General features: G+C 30.3%; 3 protein-coding genes across 3 annotated transcripts; all 3 read left to right on the top strand.

The window, feature by feature from the left end:
• The first annotated feature begins 4,508 nt into the window (after positions 1 to 4,508).
• LOC145327337 (uncharacterized) lies at positions 4,509 to 9,289 on the top strand. Its single transcript, XM_080170959.1, has 10 exons — positions 4,509 to 4,605; positions 4,916 to 5,015; positions 5,210 to 5,313; positions 5,428 to 5,523; positions 5,821 to 5,863; positions 7,081 to 7,175; positions 7,496 to 7,550; positions 8,244 to 8,399; positions 8,810 to 8,893; positions 9,169 to 9,289. Exons 1-10 carry the CDS (start codon positions 4,524 to 4,526, stop codon positions 9,287 to 9,289), a joined length of 936 nt encoding a protein of 311 aa, XP_080027085.1. The 5' UTR covers positions 4,509 to 4,523.
• A 2,618-nt stretch (positions 9,290 to 11,907) lies between these two features.
• LOC145327321 (transmembrane channel-like protein 2) lies at positions 11,908 to 15,265 on the top strand. Its single transcript, XM_080170957.1, has 4 exons — positions 11,908 to 11,915; positions 14,302 to 14,355; positions 14,554 to 14,720; positions 15,177 to 15,265. The coding sequence occupies exons 1-4, from the start codon at positions 11,908 to 11,910 to the stop codon at positions 15,263 to 15,265; spliced, it is 318 nt and encodes a 105-aa protein (XP_080027083.1).
• Positions 15,266 to 16,689: 1,424 nt separating this feature from the next.
• On the top strand, positions 16,690 to 22,173 carry LOC145327313 (transmembrane channel-like protein 3). Its single transcript, XM_080170951.1, has 11 exons — positions 16,690 to 16,842; positions 17,156 to 17,262; positions 17,495 to 17,593; positions 19,142 to 19,205; positions 19,412 to 19,445; positions 19,519 to 19,575; positions 19,957 to 20,112; positions 20,456 to 20,597; positions 21,404 to 21,453; positions 21,572 to 21,656; positions 22,011 to 22,173. The coding sequence occupies exons 1-11, from the start codon at positions 16,735 to 16,737 to the stop codon at positions 22,171 to 22,173; spliced, it is 1,065 nt and encodes a 354-aa protein (XP_080027077.1). The 5' UTR covers positions 16,690 to 16,734.
• The last annotated feature ends 166 nt before the right edge of the window (positions 22,174 to 22,339 follow it).

The raw sequence follows: 22,339 nt of genomic DNA, 5'->3' as shown, positions 1-22,339 counted from the left end.
GAACCCATGTTTTTTATGTCTGTTTGAGAAAATATTTAGGTCTAAAGTTTTTATTAAACCAAGGTTAGAAAAATAGATTTTTTCAATAATTACTCAACAGAATTTTAAAAGTAAGGTGTCAAATTAAAGATCTTACTATTTTTGTTCTTACTGGCCATTTTCTTCTTTTATTTTGTTGCGTTTTAGTACCTTAAAACCGACTTAATTATTTTTTTAAAAAACTTAAATTACTTAAAAAATAAGAGGTCTACAAAAAAACCGATTGCATATCTGAATTCTATGAAAAATTTTACATCTACTACTTACTAAAAGAACCGGCTAGCTATAAAAAAAAAGTTGATACACCTTCTTTTGAAATTAATCGGATCATTAATTACAGAAATATTAAGCTAAAGACAAAAAAACGTTTGCCTTTACATTAAATCAATAAGAAACATCTTACATGTCTAAAGTAACGAAAAGAGCTAACCGTTACGGACGTACAAATGTGCGGGACCTAATTATAGGAAGGCTTTGCTCATAATAACTAATAATCTTAATATAATTTCTTTCTACAACGCACTAATCGGAATGAATTAACATTAAACAAGAATTAGATATAACAAGGATGACAACATCCATAAAAGCGAAGCTCTGAAATGGAAGGACAAACGGACATAAACACTTGTATAATGTCAGAACTGAATAATCAGAATGCGAATGTATAAGAGTCAAAGCAAACTTGTAAGTAAATTTGTTGAAAAACTGCTTTATACATGATAATGATTATGGACATATTTACATTTTTAGGACTTGATTATAGAGTTGCTTTGCTTATGATATTGTACTTTGTTGTCCTAGGAATCAGTATACCAAAAATTAGACCAATCGGATAATTAGGTCACATACAAATTTGTTGTTAAAAATGTAAAAAAATCAACATGTTTAAAATGGACGTACGGATATTCTGGTAATGATTATAGAGTTGCTACGCTTTCTAACTCGTACCTAACTATTACAGGAATCACCATGCAAAATTTTAAATCGAAAGGACAATTCTAATATGCCTAAATTAACGAAAAAAGCTATTTAAAAAAGTAAAAAAAATCAATATGTTTAAAATGAACGTACGGACATTTTGGTAATGATTATAGAGTTGCTACGCTTTCTAAATCGTACCTAACTACTAACAGAATCGCCATGCAAAATTTGAAATCGATAGGACAATTCTAACATGTCTAAATTAACGAAAAAAGCTATCCGTTACGGACGGACGGACGGACGGACGTACGGACGGACCAATCCTAAATATAAAAAAGCTTCGCTTTTAATAATTATAGAAAAGCTTCGCTTTTAAAAAATGTAATGATTCAATTTACAAAATAATTTTCAAAATCAAAATATTCTGTCTGCTTGTTATTGTTTATCTTTTTGTTGACGCGCTAGTTTGCCGCGAGATTATGCATGATTTTGCGTGACGTCATTCATAATTGGTCCCCAAGATTGGTTAGAAACTGCTAAATTCTTGCATGTTCCCTTTAAGCCAGTCCCCAAAGTCTGAGACTCCTAAAAATTGAATATTCGATCCATTGTCCCCTCCCTTACTCCCTGGTTGGTATCGCACTTTACTGTTTTATGGATCATCGTTTAAAGTTTTAAATCTATCGGAAAATTCTAACATGCCCAACAATTGGGACAAACGGGCAATCAGACGCACAGACCAACCATAATTATAGAAAAGCTCTGCTTAAACGAACACTTTTAAAGTGAAAAATCACGTATAATACAAATAAAATAAAATAGGCTCAACTACCTATTTTCAGAAAGGCAAGTTATGGTCAAAACTGAGCCAACAATTAACTTTAAGGTTTGAGATAATATCAGCCGTTTCAGGTCTGATCTTTATTTTAGACTATATTGAATCGTTATATCGATTTTAAACTAGTGATTCTTGTATCAATTATGAGTTGGGTACAATTCGGAAAGTGATTATAACCACTATTAGGACGTCCTAACGATATTAAAATATGTTTATTTTTAAGATAATATTCTTAAAACCAACAATAATGATATCAATCATCATATTATGTTGTTTTTCGAGTGGCGATTCCTATGATGATTAGGCAGACTCAATTTATTACTAATTAATATCAATTTCTAGATAAATAATTTTTCGGGTATAGTCCCTTTCGTAACATCGCACCTTATGGGGCGATTCTTCGTATTTTTCACAGTAGCTTTTTTCATATTTCTAGCCCCTGCTGCGGGGCCAATTACCTAACCCTGTGGGGCAATCACCTAACCCAATATAACTTAACCTAAACTAAAATAACCTATAAAAAGCCATTTTAAAAATACGACGAATTGCCCCTTATGGGGCGATGTTACGAAAGGGACTATTACCATTTTTTTTCTTATCACTGCCACTCTATAATATTACATCGGTTCTACTGTTACATTTAATGGATATAGTCATCCTTGATTAAAAATATACTTATACAACTTAGCTTATTTAATAAAACTCAACTCTTTCTAATCTTTGATTTGATCTGAAATATAATTATAGAATAAGAAAATTGATTTTCATTGAAAATAGAGTAATTACAATTATCACTGAACACTTAGTAATAACCTTATAATAATTGCCGTATGTCCGTTTATCAGTCTATCCGCCACATCTCTAATTTAAATGTTTATAACTGCTTTTAAACAAGTCTCTATAAATTCCTGCACACTTACGCATGGTCCTTCATCAGACTCACCTTTCCAGACCAGCATAAACACACAAAAATATATCTTCGCTATTACTAGAGTTACAGTTTATCTATAATACAAAGTAGAACGATGTCTGTCTGTCTGTCTGTCCGTCCGTCCGTCCGTCCATCTCAGTAACCACTGAACCGATCGGATTCTACTCTTCAGGGTGTATACCTATTGGTCCTGCGGTGGTTTTAAGCTATTTTCTTGGGGGGTGGGACACCCCCAACCCCCCCAAAAACAAAAAAATCCCCCCCCATTTTTTTTTTTTACAAAGTTTACGAATTTTATGAATTTTATGAATTTAACGAATTTTACGAAATTTACGAATTTTATGAATTTTGCGAATTTAATCGCAAAATGTTTTCCTGCTGGGTAAGTAATAGAAGATGTAATTATACCTCTTGGGGCAAAGCCTCTAGAGGCTAGGGGCGAAGCCACTAGTATACCTACAAAGGATTAAAAGCAAATTGCCTTGAAAGTTAGAATACCTAATTATAGTATTATGTTTTACAGGAACCAACAGAGATATAATACAATATAACCTAAACACACTGTAAATACTTTTGGGTTAAAAACATTTATTATTACTTACGTTTAATGAATTTTATTTTTCCATATATAGGCTAAAAAGTTAATAGACCTTATTTTTACTACAATGTTTAAAGGAATTAAAATAGATATATGAATAGTACAATTCTTTAAACAGTAATAGTAAGACTTGGACGATAAATCATACTATTTATTATCCACTAGCGGTTGCGTCCCTAACATCTGGGGTAATTGTCCTAGAAAGCTTAAATATTATATTTTCTATGGGTGATTTTTCTTGGGAGGGTAGAGATGCACTCCTGCTAAATTGTTGTAACCCTTCCCTGGGCATAAAAGGCATAACTATAAATGAGAACCATATTGGTACTGCGGTTAGGGAACTTCTTTGCTACAGGCAAAAAAAACTTACTACTTTACACGATAGAATGTTGTAGGGAATATACTCTAGTACTATATTGTGTCATAAAACTTTTAATACAGTATTTATTTCCTACAGTGTAGACATATAATCTAACCTAATGTTGGGCGGGGCTTAAATTTGTTCAACATATAATTTTCCCTTACAGGGATATATATTTCTTTTCAAAATTAATTCATTTAATAATAAATAAATACTATATTAATCGATTAAAAACAATTATACAAAAGTTTTTATTCATACAAAAAAGTTATGCTATAATCTTTTTATATAAGCACTAGATAAACCTTTTTTATGTCTTAGTAGGTTGTTGAATTTATGTATGTGAGGACAAAATTTGTGTTTTGTTGTTAATGTTAGTTAATTTCCAACAAGCATAGCGTGTTTTACAAATCATACTATCATTACACTCTAAGTTTTGATTTGTTTTCTGGGAATGGTGTAGGATGGGATTTGACATTTGACATACAAATATGTTTTCATTTCAATACGTTCGGTTTCACATGTATGAGACATAACCTGAAAATTTCCCTGACCAAAAGTACCTTTTTTACAAGGAGGGCAAGGACATTCGACCAAAAAATATAGAGAGCCCCATATATATAAAAACGTTCTGTTATTAGTTATCTTGGGGGTCTTAATTGATTTATGATTGGTATGAACAAAATTTTTCATTAACAGTTTTAAGTTACATATTACGTAATTTTTGGTCTCTGATACTTTACAATTTACTTTACAATGTCTAACCATCTTTTTTGCTTTTCTTGTTTTTTTTTGGTAAATTGTTTTAAATTCATAACTTTACATCAGATTCTAAATGAGTTGGTCTGACATAGACAATAAAATGGAGGAAATAGAAGTTCAAGTCGAGGATATGGAAAAGAATCTTGCAGATGGAGGTAAATAGTTGTCCTTATATTAAAGTATCGATTGTCTGTCTGGCTGCAAATCTGTAGCTTAAGACTTTACAAATCGCTTCAGCGATTTGGTTTTCCTTTGCAAGGAAGCTTTTCATTTGTCCTTGAAAGGTTTTCAACTATTTTTGGGGATGGTACATTCACCCTACCAAGAGGACTAACCCTTAAAAAATATCCCCCTTTCATAATTTTTTTAAGTTAAAAGGGAGGGTAGACTTTACCCTCTAGGGGCGTAGCTGCAAGTAAATAGAAAGACTAATAGAAACAAGGGCTTATTATTCATTCATTACAGATAAAAAGGATTCTGAAAAGCCCAAATCATCTTCCACTAATCAAGATGAAGCAACTAAAAGAAGGGAATCAAATGCTTCTCTAGGAGTTCAGGATATTAGGTAAAAAACATTATCTTATACATATACTTACTGTGATGTTATCAGTGTTTACAAACCCTGAGGTGGCCTCTTTTCAATAATCATATGTTATCATATTCATGTTTAAGATTCTACTAAGATTTGTTTATTCTTTTATAGAAAGACACATTTTCACCATGCAAAATAAGATAAATCAATATGTAAATTAACCATAGGAAAAAGATGGGAACAGGAAGCATTCTCAGGCGACCATCAATTGGTATCGAACCAGCATCCCCTGCCCCGTCAACTGACAGACTTTCTGTTACGTTTGTTCTGGGTAACAGTTTCACTTATACATATCTTTTTCTTTTACCATATTCATTTTATAACTTTATCATTAAAATAAATTTTGCTATTTTCTTCATCTTTGGGCCTAATAATACATTACTAGGAGATGTAGTAATGGATCCATCTGGTAATCCAAATCCTGCTGTTGCTGAAACATCCGAGATTAATGTTATCAAGGAGTCTACCTCCGTAGATTCAGGTTAGACAAAATTTTTAAAAAATTGTACCTTAAACCATCCACGTAGTACCTATTTATGCTTTATAGTAGGTTCAAAGAAATCATTTGCAGAAAAATGACAATTGTCCTAACTATCGTTGCCTTACTTCAGACCAAAAATTTTATTTCTTATTTTCAAAATTCCTCTGAAATATGAAAACTAATATTTTAATATTGATTTACTAACAATTAATAACCATTTCAAATTTTTTATTACTTATTATATCAATTTATGTTGTTTTGAACTTACTAAAGCGTTTGACGCACTTGAAAAATTAGGTGATGTAGAAGATGGAGGAGCCGATACTTATGTTTCCTATGGGTAAGTTTTTTTTTATTATATGCAATATCAAAAGTTAAGATTTCATACCAAAATTTTTTAAGTCAAATATTTTTTATCTAAAAAAACGATAGGGCTATGTAATATAAAGAGACGAAGTTTTTCCGAAAAAGGGCAGAAATTACCTTTCAAAGATTTGACCTCAAATGGGCTAGGTTTGAGCTAAAATCGGTGTTTAGGTGTTTATAGAAGCGTCTATTCATGCTTTCCTAATAACCTGACACAACCTTGGGTCTATCTCTAATATTTCAAGTATTTTCGTTCGTTTAAAGCTAAATTTAATAATAATAATAATAATAATAAGAACTTTTATTTAATAACTCTTTCAATCCTGTTATGAGATAATCACATAGACATTTTTAATTATTAAATCATATTACATGATAAAAAGTTATATAATTAATATATATTTATTAATAACAATAATATTTTCATTATTACGGGTGAACATCTTTGCTGAATTTAGCGAACTAGATGATTTCTCTTTGGCGGCCCAGGTGAGGCAGAGCCGCTTCTTGCTGGACTGTGGTTGATGTTGGTGCCACTTTCGCCTGCCGGTAACCGCCAAAAAATGGCGGATCAAAATAAGTTATCTGCATGTGGTGCCACCGCTTAAATATGCTGCAAGCTCGCCTTCCCCTCTCCCTCCGCTATTCCTCCGTAACAACCTCCATAACAACAAATTTTCAGATGTTTTACTTGAAAATGCAAAATACACTTATAAAATACTTGAATTATCAGATATAGACCCTAGGTTGTGTCGAGTTATTTGTAAAAAATGCCAAGAAGATTCTGTAGACACCTTAAAAATCGATTCTAGCCTAAACCTAGGAAAGTAATGTGTACCCTTTTAAAAACTTTTTCTTCTTTACACGACCCAAACTTTTTTGTCTTTAAATTATTATTAGTAAAGATAATAATAAATGTTTTTTTTTTAGCATGTGTAAACTATTCATGTTGTCATTTATACCGACCATGAAAATAATATATTTATTACGGTTAGTGATGACTAATACTATGCTGTATATTTTTTTGGAGGTAAATTGTGTAGTCTCCTTCACCCCTTTCCTCTCTTTAATTTTAATCCTCTAAGGTATTTCCCTCATAGAGACACTTTTTGATCAGTAACCTCCAAAAGAAAATTTGGGAAACCCTCCTCATTGGTCGTCTTTGGAAGTTACATTTATTTACATAAATAGGTCTCCAAGTCCAAGTGTACTTCCAACAGCTTCCCGCCTGGCTGAAAGCCCAGATCTTGTATTTATTCCAGTTCCTGATCAGGACAGTCTTCCAGGTATAAATAAAGAAAGGGATATGACAACAAAGATAAAAATTTAAATATTATTATCTCTTTGCCAGCCAAAAATAGAGCCTAGTTTAATTGGGTTTCAGCAAATATTTTATTAATAAATAACAGTTTCGGCATGATATTGCACATTATTTATCTATTTCTATTATAGTCTTCTGATATAAAAAATTTGACAATTAATATTTAAAAGAATATAACTTTTAAAACCTTTCATAAAGTAAAGATGCATTTGTGGTCTGTGTATTTTTTTACTATCACAATTAGCTCAAATGCTTAGAACAATTTATATTTTTGTAAATTTTTAGGCGAGGAAAAATTAGAAGAGTACAGTTCAAGCTTGACTGAAATCATGGAAACAAAGTGAGTCAAATAAATTCAAACATCTTCTCCCTCCTTAAATCGAATTGTCTTCTTACTTATATCTTTACTATTGGGGGGTATACTATTAGCATTTAGGAACTTTGTATTAAACGTGGGATATGGTTAAGAAATAGCTTAAAACCATCTTAAATACAAGAGTATTGGGATGGTTTTCATCAATTTTTTGCTTCATTCTCACTTCGAATAGAAGACCACCTAAATGTTTTGGGCGCAATGGATAAATATGAAAAAGTACATCAACTATTTATTCCAATTAATGAAAACTAAGTTTATCTTAATGAGTAAAGTTTTCAGCAAAATGTGATCTTATTTATAAGTAATCATATAAAAAGATTAATTACTTATATTACGCCATTATTAATAGATATTAATTACACATATGACTTCTTTTTGGAAGTTGATAAGTTTTTTATCAATCGTTTAGAAAATAGTTGAAGGTGAAATGCGAACACAGTAATAGTGTCTGACTGATTATGACGTAACAAAAAAAATTAGCCAATGAGAGGCCACTATAAATTTTACCATCGGTCAATAACGGCCTCTAATTGGCTAATTTTTTTTTGTTACGTCATAATCAGTCAGACACTATCACTGTGTTCGTGAAATGCATTTCTATTCAAAAACTGCGAAGCTTATTATAATTGCACAATGAAAAAAAATATATTTGTACAGACAGCGAAAGAACAGAAAGGGAAGACGACGTTTATCCTCAGCTGGTAGCTACCACAGCAGCATAGCGAGTGGAGAGAAACTCATACAGTCATTGAAATCACGGCCAGTATCTGCTGCTACCACGGAATCTACGGCTGAAACATTAAAACTTCACAGGTAAAGTGACCATGGCTGGATTTCAGCTATTTTAATGGGGTTCAGGATTTTTTTACTCACTTCCTCTTACTTTACCTAAATCTTGTAGTTAATTTAAGTTTATGCCAACTCTAAGGCTTTCTAAAATTTGTCCACAGTTTTAACTTGAGCAGCTGTCATCACAGACACAACCTACGTTCGGCTGAACAATGGTACAAAAAAGTAAAATCAGATCGGAGAATACTTGCAAAAAATCTATCTTTTTCGCGCGTATATGTTCACTGTGCTTTACTTTTGTATAATTGAGTCTTGGCTATTACCTAAACAATTTATTTTGCCTAATCACACCAATAGACCTCTTGTTGTTCACTTACTAAAATATTCAGTATAAAATATTTACAATCATACTAATATGAAAATTAATATTTTAGAGAGGTTATAGAAAATGCAAAGTATCAAACATGGCCACTGGAAAAGAAATTAAGAATGATTTCACAGGCTAAACAATATCTTAGGTAAATATTTTTCATCTATCTATCAATCTTTCAAATTATTTATTTTAAAAAAATTTTCTATAAACATAATCATATCTATCTTCCGTCAATTTCTTGTATAATTCTTTTCACTACCTATTTTATATCCAACTATATACCAATCTTATAAGATCATGTAACGAGCTTAATAATTTGTTACTTATATTTTTTGTGTCTATTTTTCTATTCATTTTTTAAAATAACGATGTAGTATGTATTCTATTTATTTATCTATCTATGTATTTATATAAATCTAGACGTCACCAGACTGAGTTTGGTTCTAGTTCAGTTCAGGAGCAAACAATCAAAAGGAATTGGAAATTAATTTCTTTTATAAACTTTCTATTTCTTTCTTATACTCCCTCTTTCTCTTGTTAACTATGAAAATTCTCTTTGATTCTTGGTTCTTTTTCGTGCTAGCGGCTACGCTCCTAACCCCGGCCTAGGGGTTAGGTATTTGAAAGGTTTATACCATTCACAGACTTAAATATAAAAATAAAATAAGCTATGTGCATGCAGTTTATTAAAAATAAAGAAACCCAATCGGTTTAGTAGCTATTGAGATCTTATTAAGCATTAGACAAAAAAAAACTCTAACAACTTAATACAATTTGGTATTAGATTATTGTTTAAATAATTAATCTTTGGTTTTATGGTTGGTATGAATTGTAATGTTTTGTAAATAAAATAAGACTAAAATGGTTCAAAGACACATTCTATTTGATATGTCTGAGACACAGTGCCTTCTAAGGTGCTTTGACTTTAGTGTCAGAACCTAAATTGGGACATAGTGCATTTCATTACCCTGGTTAGGTAACTTTATTGCACTTTTCAATAAAATCTAAAATGCAGCGGTTTTTGAGAAAATTAAATTTGAAAATTTCAAGTTCAATTTTCACCCACTAGGAGTTACCGTATAATCATAACAAGAAAAGCAAAGATTATTTATTTTTAATTTTGAACAAGTTTGCTCTAATAAATTTCTTCATAAAACCACTCCTGAAGTGATGTAATTAATGGCTATTTTTATCAATTGCTTTGCTAAGGTCACAGAAATTCAGCCTTAAATAAATCATATATAGGGAGGTTTTATGACTGACTTTATAAAAGCAAAGTTGTTCAAAATATTAAATAAATAATCTTTGATTTTCTTGTCATGATTATGCGGTAACTCCTAGTGGGTGAAAATTTAACTAGAAATTTTTAAATCTAATTTTCTCAAAAACCGCTGCATTTTAGATTTTTTTGAAAAGTGAAATGAAGTTACCTAACCTAGGGTAATGAAATGCACTATGTCCCAATTTAGGTTCTGACACTTAAGTCAAAGCACCTTCGAAGGCACTGTGGAGAGACACTTAGATGCATCAGTAAGTAAAATATTGATAGGTAAAAAGCTTTTGAATTTTTAAATTTAGAAAATATAAAATAAGTTGAATGACAAAACTACACTATAATATCAAATTTCAAAGATTTTTATAATTTTTTTTCTGTGAGTTGTTTTATATCTCTATAATATCTTTAACACTTTAACACTTAAAGATGTCCTTTTCAGTGAATTTTGCCTGGGGCAAAATCTTACCTTGTACGTTTACACTTTAACGTCAGGTCCGACCAATGTCTTCTTTTCTGTCCAAAAACTCAGGGTATTAGGTTAAATAATATCAAACAGATAAACAACTTTTTTAACTTAAGACCTTTGTCTAAAAGTCCTGACTTTGCTTGCATGGTCACGGGTAGGCTAAAAAATTCCAGGTTTTTAAAAATACCGATTTAAGCGGATTGCACAGCCTTAAAGTCACAAGTCTTGGTATACTGGAAAAGGTAAAATCAAATTTTATTTTGGGGTCTTTTTGAGAAAATCCGCAAAATATTTTTTTTTCATTTTCGCCTAAAATCCTCTAAAAATAAGGTAAAAAATGTTAGGGTAGGCTTTTTAAAACTGTTATTGCTCAGCCCATAGTTATCCTAAAAAAATGTTAGACATACCAATGGAAAGCTTATCTCCTCTAGTTTTCAAAATGACAAACATTTTTAACGTGCATTGTATAGTTTGGTATCTATGATGCTAAATGTAAAAAGTATTTGCGATTTTTTGGAACACGCATTCCCCCTTCTAAATTATTAATGTCGCACACAGTAGTAGTAGAAACCATTTTCTCGTATTCTTCATTCGAATCCGGTGGATAAGAACCGATTCTCACCCATAGGAAAAAACTATGTCTAGCATCGTATTATATCCAGATTTCTACGAATATAAAAATGTACAATCATTAGATTGAAACCTTCGGCACCTCGGGGCTAAAAAAATGGTTTAAATCTTATGATTGTACATTTTTATATCCGCGAAAAGCTGTTTATATTACGATGCGAGAAATAATTATTAACGTTTTGATATCAAATTGTGTACAAATGAAATTAATGTTTGAAAATGGTTTTACTTACATACTTAAAATATTTCATTTTTTAAAAACATAATTAGACTAAGACCTAAGCTTCTTTTAAAAAAATTTACCCTTTCTAAAATATTTTCAAATAAGCCGCTTCTAACAAAATGCATTTTAGTTTTACAAATACATTCTCCCACAAAGAAATATTTTTATTTTCTTCTTCTTTATATTTTGTCCAGAAATGATATCTGTGTCAAATTTCCGCCTCAATAAATTATAGGATGCAGCAATTTTAACAAAAATATATTTATAGGTATCAAAATCCATAAGTAAATAGTTTTTATTTGACTCTTGTCCAGGGACAAGGGATGTGAATTAAAAGCACTATATCCTTATAATAAAGTAACAGGATGTGTGTTTGTCCGTCTGTGTGTCTGTCTGTACCGAATGATCTTGCTTACCGCTGAACCGATCGGGCTCTCCTTAACAGGGTAGCTCTCATAGGTCCCGGGAAGGTTTCTAACTATTTTGAGGGAGGGTACCACCACCCTTCCAAGAGAAATCACAAAAAAAATAAAATAAATAAATATTCGTAAACTTGAACGCAACATGGTTAGGTATCGTAAAGATAACATTATGACTTTAATCTTATTCTGATATTCGATGGCCTTACATAAGTTGTTATTCTCTGTTAGATGGAGTGATATAAATTCAGTAGAATTGGATTTTATTATGACTGCAATGTATTTTAGTAGCTGATGTGTGATCGTGTTCTATATTATTTTCAGAGAAACTTTATATATTTAAACAATAAACATATTCTTTCTCACCCCCCCCCCCCCTCCCACAAAAAATAATAAATGAACAATCCAGATAGAAATTCAACTACAAGTGTTAATTTTCATAACAGATCTAGTGTTGACGGGAAATAAGAGTAAAAATGAACACCTCCTAATTTTAAGCTTGGTGCATCAAGATTTTTATTCAGATGCATGCAAATTTATTTGCACCACAAATATTTCCCATGTCAATGCGTAAGCTCTGAGGAATCTAAAGGGATAAGACAATGGTCAATTAATTGGCGTACTTCCCAATGATGATTCACAAAATTACCCCTTCTGTGGCATAAAATTAGTGGTTGGACTAACCGAAAATATGACACTTTATGAACTTGCGACGCTACTTATTATCTCGTCCTTGTTCAATCGTTTCAAATTTTGGTGTTAAAATGCGCAAGAGAAGAGTAAGTGTAACAATCTTGAGAATGCTAACAGGAAGAAATATAAAAAGAAGGGAAGGAGTAAAAGGAATAGATGTAGTAAAAGATTTGGTTGGAATACAAAAAAGAAGAAAAAATTATACAAAATAAAAGTATTTTTGCACGTCCTAATATTGGTATTTTGAAGTCTTTTTGGTAATAAGAAAATTTACACCCTTAAGATCATTATTTTACGAAATATATCCTGAAATCATTTGGAAAATACTATTGATAGTGAAAAATACCTTAAGTAAACGTGTTTATTATTTTGTATTAATTTCTTCCATTGTCCTCTCCCTTACTGGGAAAGATGATTGATACTGTAAATTCTCCCAACTAAAAGAAAACTTGCATCTTTAAAGTTTGCTCAAAAATAAAAAAAAGAACAAGTATGTCAATTTGTAGAACTTTTGGACTTTCTGATTAGGAAGAAAGTAAATTATGAAGTAATTATATAGATTGTAATATTGAATAATATTGAAAAAAAATTTCTAAGAGGATAATACCGATTTTAATTTATTTCAATAATTTAAGAATTGAAATTAAAATAAACAAGGATGACAACCTCCATGAAATCATACCTGGTTTATATAACATTCTGCTAATAGTTATTTTGTAAATGGTGAACTTGCAAAAAAACCTGATATAACAAATAAATTTGGTACCTTTGATTTGTAAGTATGTTTTGCCTCCTTTATAATGTATTTTTAAAGTGTGTCACTTGGTTTGAAGGCTAAAACAACCGTGTTACTGTGTAACAAAAATATCTTCATCTAAAATATTGGGCTTTGTAGTAGCTTCGCTCATTTTCGCTATTGGTTTCATATATTCATTGCCTAAAATTTTAATTGTAAAAAATGTTTGAAATCCGTTTTTTAGAGTGTAGTGATCATCTGTGGTTTAAGTAAATTACATCAATTAATTAATTAAGTCTCGTCTCTGTCAGTCTGGCTTACTTACACATGTACTACTAGGATCATAATATTCATAGGTTTATAAATTTTAAGTAAGAAAAAGGATCCATTACAGAGGAAAAACAGCTTCCCTTAAAGAGCCCTAATCTTGCAAACAACCCAACGGTTAACACCCACCATCAATGGACGAAAAAATTATGCACATACGCAATGATTATAAACTAAAATATATCTTCTGTAGATTAAAACTATTGGTCGAAAAGTATTTGAACCAACGAATTGGACTACGTTTTAACCGAATAACGTGTACAGTACAAAATAATACAAAGAAAATAGCGTAAATTATTGAGTAGGTAGACTGCTAATTATAACACTTGATTGAATGTAAACAAGCCAAGTCTATAAGTTTATTACAATGCAACTTATGTTCAAATATACCCTTACTTTTCAAAAGAACAATTGTATCATCAAAATCACAGATAAACATATTAAATATATTTTACTCCAAGATAATATGTAGTAAGAATAGAGAAATTATCAAACAAGAAAGATATGAAGGACGTGGGTAGAGAGAAATGGGAAGGTTTATAGCTTAGTATATTCACGAGAAATATGATCAAATTAATTAACAAGTCTATTTTATGTGTCCTAGAATATTATGTGACATATTCAGGATCAATTAACTCCTAATTACATAAATAATGAAATGATCAAAATTAATTTAAAGAGAAGTTTAATTATTTAAATATTTTGGTTTTGACAAGGTATAAAATCAAACGATACTTTAAAACGAAAGCTAATCCTAAATTAAATTTCCAATTATATTACCAGTTTTGTAACGAAGAGCTACTTTTGGGTCATCAATACAATTGCCTTCGTATACAGGTTTGCTAAGTTTTTAGTAGCGAAGCTACCCTACAACTTTAAATTTATATTTGAAAACTTGATGTTCTTGGTTAAATTATCAGCTCAGCTTACATTCTTTAACTTTTTCTTGCTATCAGGGGCTGTTTTTTTTAAAAGAACCCTATTAGTGAACGATTCTACTATATATTTGGTTAAAATTTGTATTTTTTAAATTAGGTGGATAATAGAGCGGTCATCCTATTTTGTGCCATGGGAAGGAAAAATTCGCCAAATCGAGTCCCACTTTGGGTCCGTAGTCTCCTCCTACTTTATCTTTGTCCGCTGGGTGATGCTGGTCAACTTATTTATGTCCGCTGTTATTGCTGTCTTCATTATGATACCAGGTAGGGTAGATTTCAATACTTTTTGAATTTATTTTTAATTTTTATTGTAGAAAAAAAACATTTTATTTTAAATAACCATCGGAGCTCATCATTTAAAATAATCTCCACCAATTTTTGATAGACGGACAACGTGATTTTTAGAATGATCTTCAATGTTGTTATAAAATTCAATAAGGGGAGGGGAAGTGGTGGTCTATAAGATTGAACACACTTGGCACTTGGGTTGTCTAGAAACTGAAGCCATTGAATACAAATTAGATTGAAAGGTTGCATAATTATACATTGTCTTTAAAATCCTAACAAGGATGACCATTGACCACATTAGAATATAATAACGAACTTTTCCAGCAACAGTAAAGCAATAAATTATGTGTATGTAAATTACCTGAAAAGCAGAAGCATGGATATTTGGATATTATTTAAGAAATTAAAAGTAAATATCTTAATTTGTTTCAGAGTTGATATCAGGAGAAAATGAAGATTCTGGAATTAGAAAATCAATGTCTCAAGGAAAGTTGAAAATGAATAATATAATAATAATATAATGTAATAAATACCTTTTGTGTTAAATAAAATGGTAGAGATAGTAGCTGGAATTTATGTTTAAACTAGTTACTAGTATTTTGCATTACCCAAGTGCTATTGTATTTTAATTTAGTTAAGAGTACATGTTGGGTATTTTTGCAAATTATTTGTTGCTTTGCCTCTAAGCAATAATATGTTAGTAACAATTATAACTATTTTAATCTTACTAGTTGAAAGTAGAACAGCAACCAACTTTAAAACGCTTTGGGATTTTGAAGGTAATTCTAAAATTTTGTCCAGCATGAATGAATCACACATTTTATTCTTTTTAGTAGTATAGCAAGTCTATAACTAAAAATGTCTGTCTGTAATGTGCTATATTATTACCATTCGTAAGAGTAGGGAAAATCGGATCTATCTTAAAAGTCTGGCATTAACCGTATCCCGTTTCTTTTATTAAAAAAAATCTTCCCTAATTATGGATTCTGTTATACTGTATATATAAAATATTAATACAATTTAAAGTTATTACATAAGAGTTAACTTTACTTGTTCTTATTTGAAAAGTTTTATAAAAAAGATTTATGTACAGTATTGTATAATCAGTCTGTGAGAGCGTTTGCATGTATTGTAAAGTTTCTTGATTATTAAACGCTATTGCTTCACGTAACCCACACCTTTTACGCCATATACAAAGATAGTCAGACTCAGAGTGAAGAAAATGGGACCGGTTTCTAAATTGAATTGATGTTTTGCAATACTATCAATAAAGTAGTAAGGTTTTTTTGTCAATAAGATTTCAATAACTACTAAACCAATTAAATACTCCATATGAGGAAGGCTTTGTATTTTGTCCCAAGATGTCATTTTATGTCATTTTTTTCTACCCCCCCCCCCCCTTCGAATAACTAGCCGTTAGATGTCAGGTGCGAACCGTTAATAGGTTTTATATGGACTAGAGGCTAGGGGTAGGTAAATGCTTTAAACTTTCTGATTACGAAACTCGACAAGTTTATTGAATAAATAATTTAGGTATTCTGAGATATTCTCCAATATTCTATGGTTATTACAACAACGAAGGAAAGAAAAAAAAGGTAGATTTTGTTTGTAAAATAAGTATAAAACCCACAACATTTCAATATAGTCCATAGAGATTTTTATCAGAATGGAAGAGAGAGAAAAGATCAGGACGATATGGGTTGTAGTGTAGCTATTTTAAAACATAAACTATTAAATTAAATAATTTTCTAATGATTTTTAAGGGATATGAAATACCATTAGGAACACATTAAAGATCAAATTTAATAAAATATTTACCAATTTACTTAAATTGAGTCGAAATCATCATTCTTCTTAAACTTTGAAATAAAAAAAATAGTAAGTAATTCAAATTAAAAATGAAAATTAATTCTAATTTAATGTTCTTTTGCTTCAAAAATAAAATAAACATATTAAAATATGTCACATTTTTCTGAAAATCTTTAATTCAATGTGTGTAGCATATTTTGTGGTAATGATGGTTTTGTACACCTACAGCTTTATAACAATTTTGAAAGAAATGGCAAGAAACACCCACAGGAGCAAATACACAGATAAGGTATTAATTTGTTATGTCGATTGTTTTGCTGAAGTCAAGCACAAACAAAATGTGAAAATATTATCCAACAGTTAGAAAACAAATCGTACCTTAAAAAAGGTTAGATAAATATTTGTGTGTCCATCTTCCTTTTACCCCACCTTATCATAGACGCCCCTAGATTTTAGTGCAAAGGTCATTTGTTAAAAAATCTGAAAAAGATAACTTTTAAATCATATATGAAACTTTTTTACTATAATTAATCATTATACTAAAGGATGCCAAAACTTCAGCCTTGTATAATAAGATCGTTCATATAATGTTTTTGTATAAGGGAGATGAGTGTTCTTTTACCTGGAGGCTGTTTGCCAGCTGGGATTTTGGTATTGCCAACCTGGATGCTGCACACAACAAAGCTGCTAGTATTGTCACTGGATTCAGGTAGACTAATAAATAAACTTGCTATAAACAAGAAAATCATTGCTGATTTATTTATATTATCAGCAAATGTTTTTTTAAAAATCAAAAAGTTGTTTCCAAAATTACGTTAGTTTATTTTTCTAGTGAGTTGACGTTTTTTACCTGCCTTTAATTCTATCCTTTATCTTGTCTCTTTATGTTCTATGTTTGATGTTCTATGACTGCAGAATTGCAGTTGTGTTGTATACTCTAGGGAAGGCCTCATTGAGCTGACAGAAAAGGAGAAAATTGAGCAGGAAGATTGGAAAGACCTTCTCAAGAGAGTTCTAGCAAATATTCTGGTCATTCTCAGGTAGGCACAAACACACACATACTCACACACAATCACACATAAATAACTACATTCTATTCTTTCCAAAGTTTGGAGCGCTAAACCAAATTTACTAACAATATGAAAGATATATTAAATAGGATTATATGGCAAAAGTTGACTGTATCAAAAGGACATGTTTAAAGTAGCAAACTTTTAGTAATTTATAAAGAGTAGATTCAATTATACTTGATCCAAATATAAATGTATAAAGCTTTACTTAGATAAACTTGGTTTAGTGATGTCAACTGTTCAATTATTAGTTTTCAATTCGAAGGGAACAATGGTTTTAATTCTTTGTATTAGAAATAGTACAGATAGAATGAACATATTATACAAAGCTTTTCATCTACTTGTTTAAATTGAGACAGGCTTACTTTTTTTAACTGTCTGTTTAAATATCCCTAGAATAACAATTTGTTTAATAATTTAGTTATCAAATTATTAATTTTAAATCAATTTATCTTTTATTCCTTAACTGGTTATAATTTTTTCAGCAAAGCAACTCTACATGTCGTCAGTTTTGTTCTTAAATTTGAGATATTGGTCCTAAAGCATTATGAATCATTATTTTACATTTTTTATGACACGTTCATTACAAATATATTAAACAGTATGAGTGGAAGTGCTTACTTGGTTATTTGGACGGTTCAAAGATCTGAAATAGACGACTCGAGGTCTAAATAGTAAATACCAATTAATTTAAGATTTTTTTACTTAATTCGGTGTTTAATGAAATATGTTTTTCTCTTTAAATTCGATTACTAAATATCTTTGCATGCTGTTATGAAAAAAATCTGTGTAAGTTTTAAATATTTTCTTCCCACCTGATAGGAAAGCTTGAAGAACAGATTATTTATCTTCTGGAATTTTTTCTATAAAAGTAAAGAGATGAGTATTTACTACAAATGTTCTCGCTAACCACTGAACGGATATGGTTCTGCTTTAAAATAACGCTGTTTACACTTCTAGAGAACGATTTTCCCCGCCCTCTTCCCTCAATTACCCACAGAAACTTATAGCCGCTTAAATAAATTGCAAAATATAAAAAAATACAAAAAAAATTTCGTAGTATGCATGATTTTTATCCATAAATTATAATAAAATTATTGATTTCTTTTCTTTAAAAAATCCTCTAACTTATGAATTTTATTGTTTTCTAAATAGGCAATTTTAATAGAAAAATAAAATCATTATCATAATTTATAATTAAACTTATATTAAAAAATCAATTAAATGTTTATATTGATTTTACTTATATAAAATCTCTGCTAGAAATTAAAATGTAACAATAAATCAAAGTATGATTAAAATTGCTTTGATAAATACATAATTAGCTAAAAATTTTATTTTCAAAAAAGAGCTAGACTACTCTATAACTTAGTTGATCAGTCAAAATACTAGTTACATATATGAGATTCACATTACACACACTTAATTAACCACTAAACAATAAATTGACCTAAACTGCTACGCTATTATTGAACGCCTTCGTTCTTGTTATTTTATTAATTAAATTTATATTTAAAGCTTGGGAGGTAGCTCGTACCTGGTGATGCTGGTGGTTGCCAGGTCTGCTGAAGATGCAGCACAGGTAGGATATCATTAGCATGAAGGACACCAGCCATACTCAAGCCAGGTTAGACTAGGTAAGACTAAGATTAAATGCTGGTTGAGGATTTATGTCTGCCATCTGAGGTCGATAAAAAAGAATTACAGAAACAGGTATAGGGTAGCCGAATCATAAAATTAATGTTAAAATCAATAATAAAAATTTAATGATACAATTTTCTATGTTAGGCTTCGTGGTGGAGACAAAACGAAACTACCATAGGTATTTCACTTCAAATCTTTCTTTAATCTAAAACAGTATTTATTTTTATTACTTTAACTTTTTTTCTTTTCAGTAATGTCATTGATAACAACATTTGTTCCAAAGTTCTTTGATTTTGTCAGTTTGCTAGGTAAAAGATTTTATTTATTAAAATATAACATGATCCAAAATCTTTGTAGACCTGTTAAACAATTTTTGCTGTTGTATGTCGTCACTTATGTCTTTTGAAATTTAATAAAAAAAATTCTACAATGTGTATATCCCACAAGGATTTCATTTTTCATGCAGCAAAGCTTCTCTACAGCCATATTGACGCATTTGAATAAAATACATATATACGTAGTTTTTTAGGGTTTGTTGATTCTCATTTTAGTTGCAATATTTGGAGTTCAGATACTGTATGTTTAAATCGCATAGAATGATTTTTTACCAAATATTGAACCTTATTGCTCCCATTGAATTTACGATTGTTCTCTGATTTAATGGATATTGTTATCCTTTTTTCCCTCAGAAAACTACCATCCTCGCAAGGCTATGAGATGGATGTTGGCCAGAATTATGGTGTTGAACCTTCTCTCCCTGTATGCCCTCATCTTTGCTCTCTTTGGCAAGACCAATACAATGATTCAACAGCTTAATAGCGAGAAAATTAACATAACTGCCAGAGGTATTACATTTCTAAACATAAAGCAACTTTATCGGTAAAAATGTAATCTTTTAGACAACTTTAAAGCTTTACAGCCAAACTTATACTCTTATTTCAATAAATTATCAAATTATTTGGTGGTCGCAAATCGATTGACAACACGTATCACTCGCATACGTTAAAAAAATGTGCTTTTTTATATAATACTTTTTTTAACATGTGGGTATAATTAACATTGCAAGGTTTTTTTTAAAAATGCCATTATGAGACATAACTTTAAAATCTTTGAAATTTATCTAAATGAAATTTAAAAAATTATGTTTTGATAGGTATAAGAAATTCTATTTTGGTTTAACATATTTAGATTCTGGCTTAAGAACTACCATCCTGACGCCTGTAGAGAATAATGACAACGAATGTTTCTTTATTCCCATACCATGTAGTCTTATTCATGGATTAGATGTGGATGGGAGGCCTGCAATAGATCTGAAATACAGGATAAGCAAGTAAGAATATATTCATAATAGCATAGCTTCTTTATACAAAGGTATTTTATGATTTTAGTCCTACTATGACCTTAAATTATACAGGATATATATGAAATCCTTATGATAAAGTAACAGGATCTATGTCTGTGTGTACCGAAGGATCTTGCTAACCGCCTGACCCGATACGATTCACCTGTACTGTGTAGTAAGAGATATAAGTTTTCCGGAATTGTAATGTAGGGAGTAGATTTGAAATCTGCATCAAATTTTAAGGATTTTTTATAAAATTCGTTTTTAGTATAATTCTGTATCTAAAAGCGGAAATACAAATTAAGTTAATTAATTTTGGCATCTGTGATTGGTGGATTTAAAAAATCTGCGCTCTGATTGGATGTCGTACATCATTCAACCAATTAGAGCGCAGGTAGTTTAAAATCCACCTATCCTATTGGTCAAAATTAATTAACTTAAAATGTATTTTCGCTTTTAGATAAAGAATTTTACAAAAAACGAATTTTATAAAAAATCCTTAAAATTTATGCAGATTTCAAATCTACTCCCTACGTTACAATTCCGGAAAACTTATATCCCGTACTGTGTAGCTTCTCTTAGGTCCTTTGAAGGTATTTAGCTATTATTTGGAAGGGTACCACACTACCAAGAGAAATTACCCCTAGAAAAGAAATACATTGAACAGTTTTTAAGACCCGCTAGTTACATATAATTAAAAGCACTGCTTTAAATTAACTAGCTTTGTCCCTAGCTTTCTTGGACTATGCCGCAATTATTGATGATATGTGTTAAAATATTGTTTGATATTTCAGGAAAGAAAGCAAGAATAATAATACCGAAGAGCTTCAATCTACAAGACATGGTTTGTAGTCTATTTTTCTTACTCTTTGTAACAATAAATATAGATATGAGTGACTAAACGTACTATTAGGCTGGTTTTTATGATTCATATGTTTAATTCAATAAAATATTATATTTAGATTCCTATATGATTGAAGTAGAGAACTTTTTGGTTTTGGCTGAAAAGAATAGAAATGTTTCACAAGTATTATCTGAATTAGTAAGGTAAATTGCTTTGTGAATTTGAATTATTAGGTCGGTACAAATAACATTTTTCCTAGGAATTCTTGATGAATAAACACTTTTTCTTAAGCTGGTTTAGAAAATTAATGTGTAGTAATTAAAGGGATTTCTTGTTAAGGATGCTATTTTCTCCCCATAAAATAGCCTAAAACATTCCCTAAAGCAAAACAAAGCATCGGTTCACCGGTTTACAAGTTCTCAATGAACACATACATCAATCTATTTTAATACCAATCAAATTAAAACCTAGTAGTGCATCAAACTAATTTATGGGAGAATATTAAGATTAAGTTTTAATTGTGGGCAAGTTTTTATTTACTTTTTTTATGTTTATAGGAATGTCTCAATGACTCTGATAAATCAGGAGAAATCCGCGAGATTATTTATGATCTGGAAGCACGTGTCAGCTGGCGGTAGCATAACTGATACAATCATTAGGCAGCAATATGGCGTAGTATTATCTTGGCCATTTTTCATGAGATTTTTAATTAGAAGATAATGTTCTGTCATTCTATATATGTGGTTTGTATGTTGGTACATGAAAGATAAATGCTAGTTAGCCTTTTTACTTAAAAAATATAAGTTTTCATGAAAACTAATCTCCCCACAAAAATCCTTTTCTTAATTATTAATTGTTTTTGTGAATTAGTGATATAACTGTTTAA

This window comes from Acartia tonsa, chromosome 1, assembly GCF_053477335.1.
Source record: "Acartia tonsa isolate MP-2025a chromosome 1, ASM5347733v1, whole genome shotgun sequence".
NCBI lineage: Eukaryota > Metazoa > Arthropoda > Copepoda > Calanoida > Acartiidae > Acartia > Acartia tonsa.
Note: the sequence above shows the minus strand (reverse complement) of the source record. Positions and strands in the feature narration are given on the sequence as shown.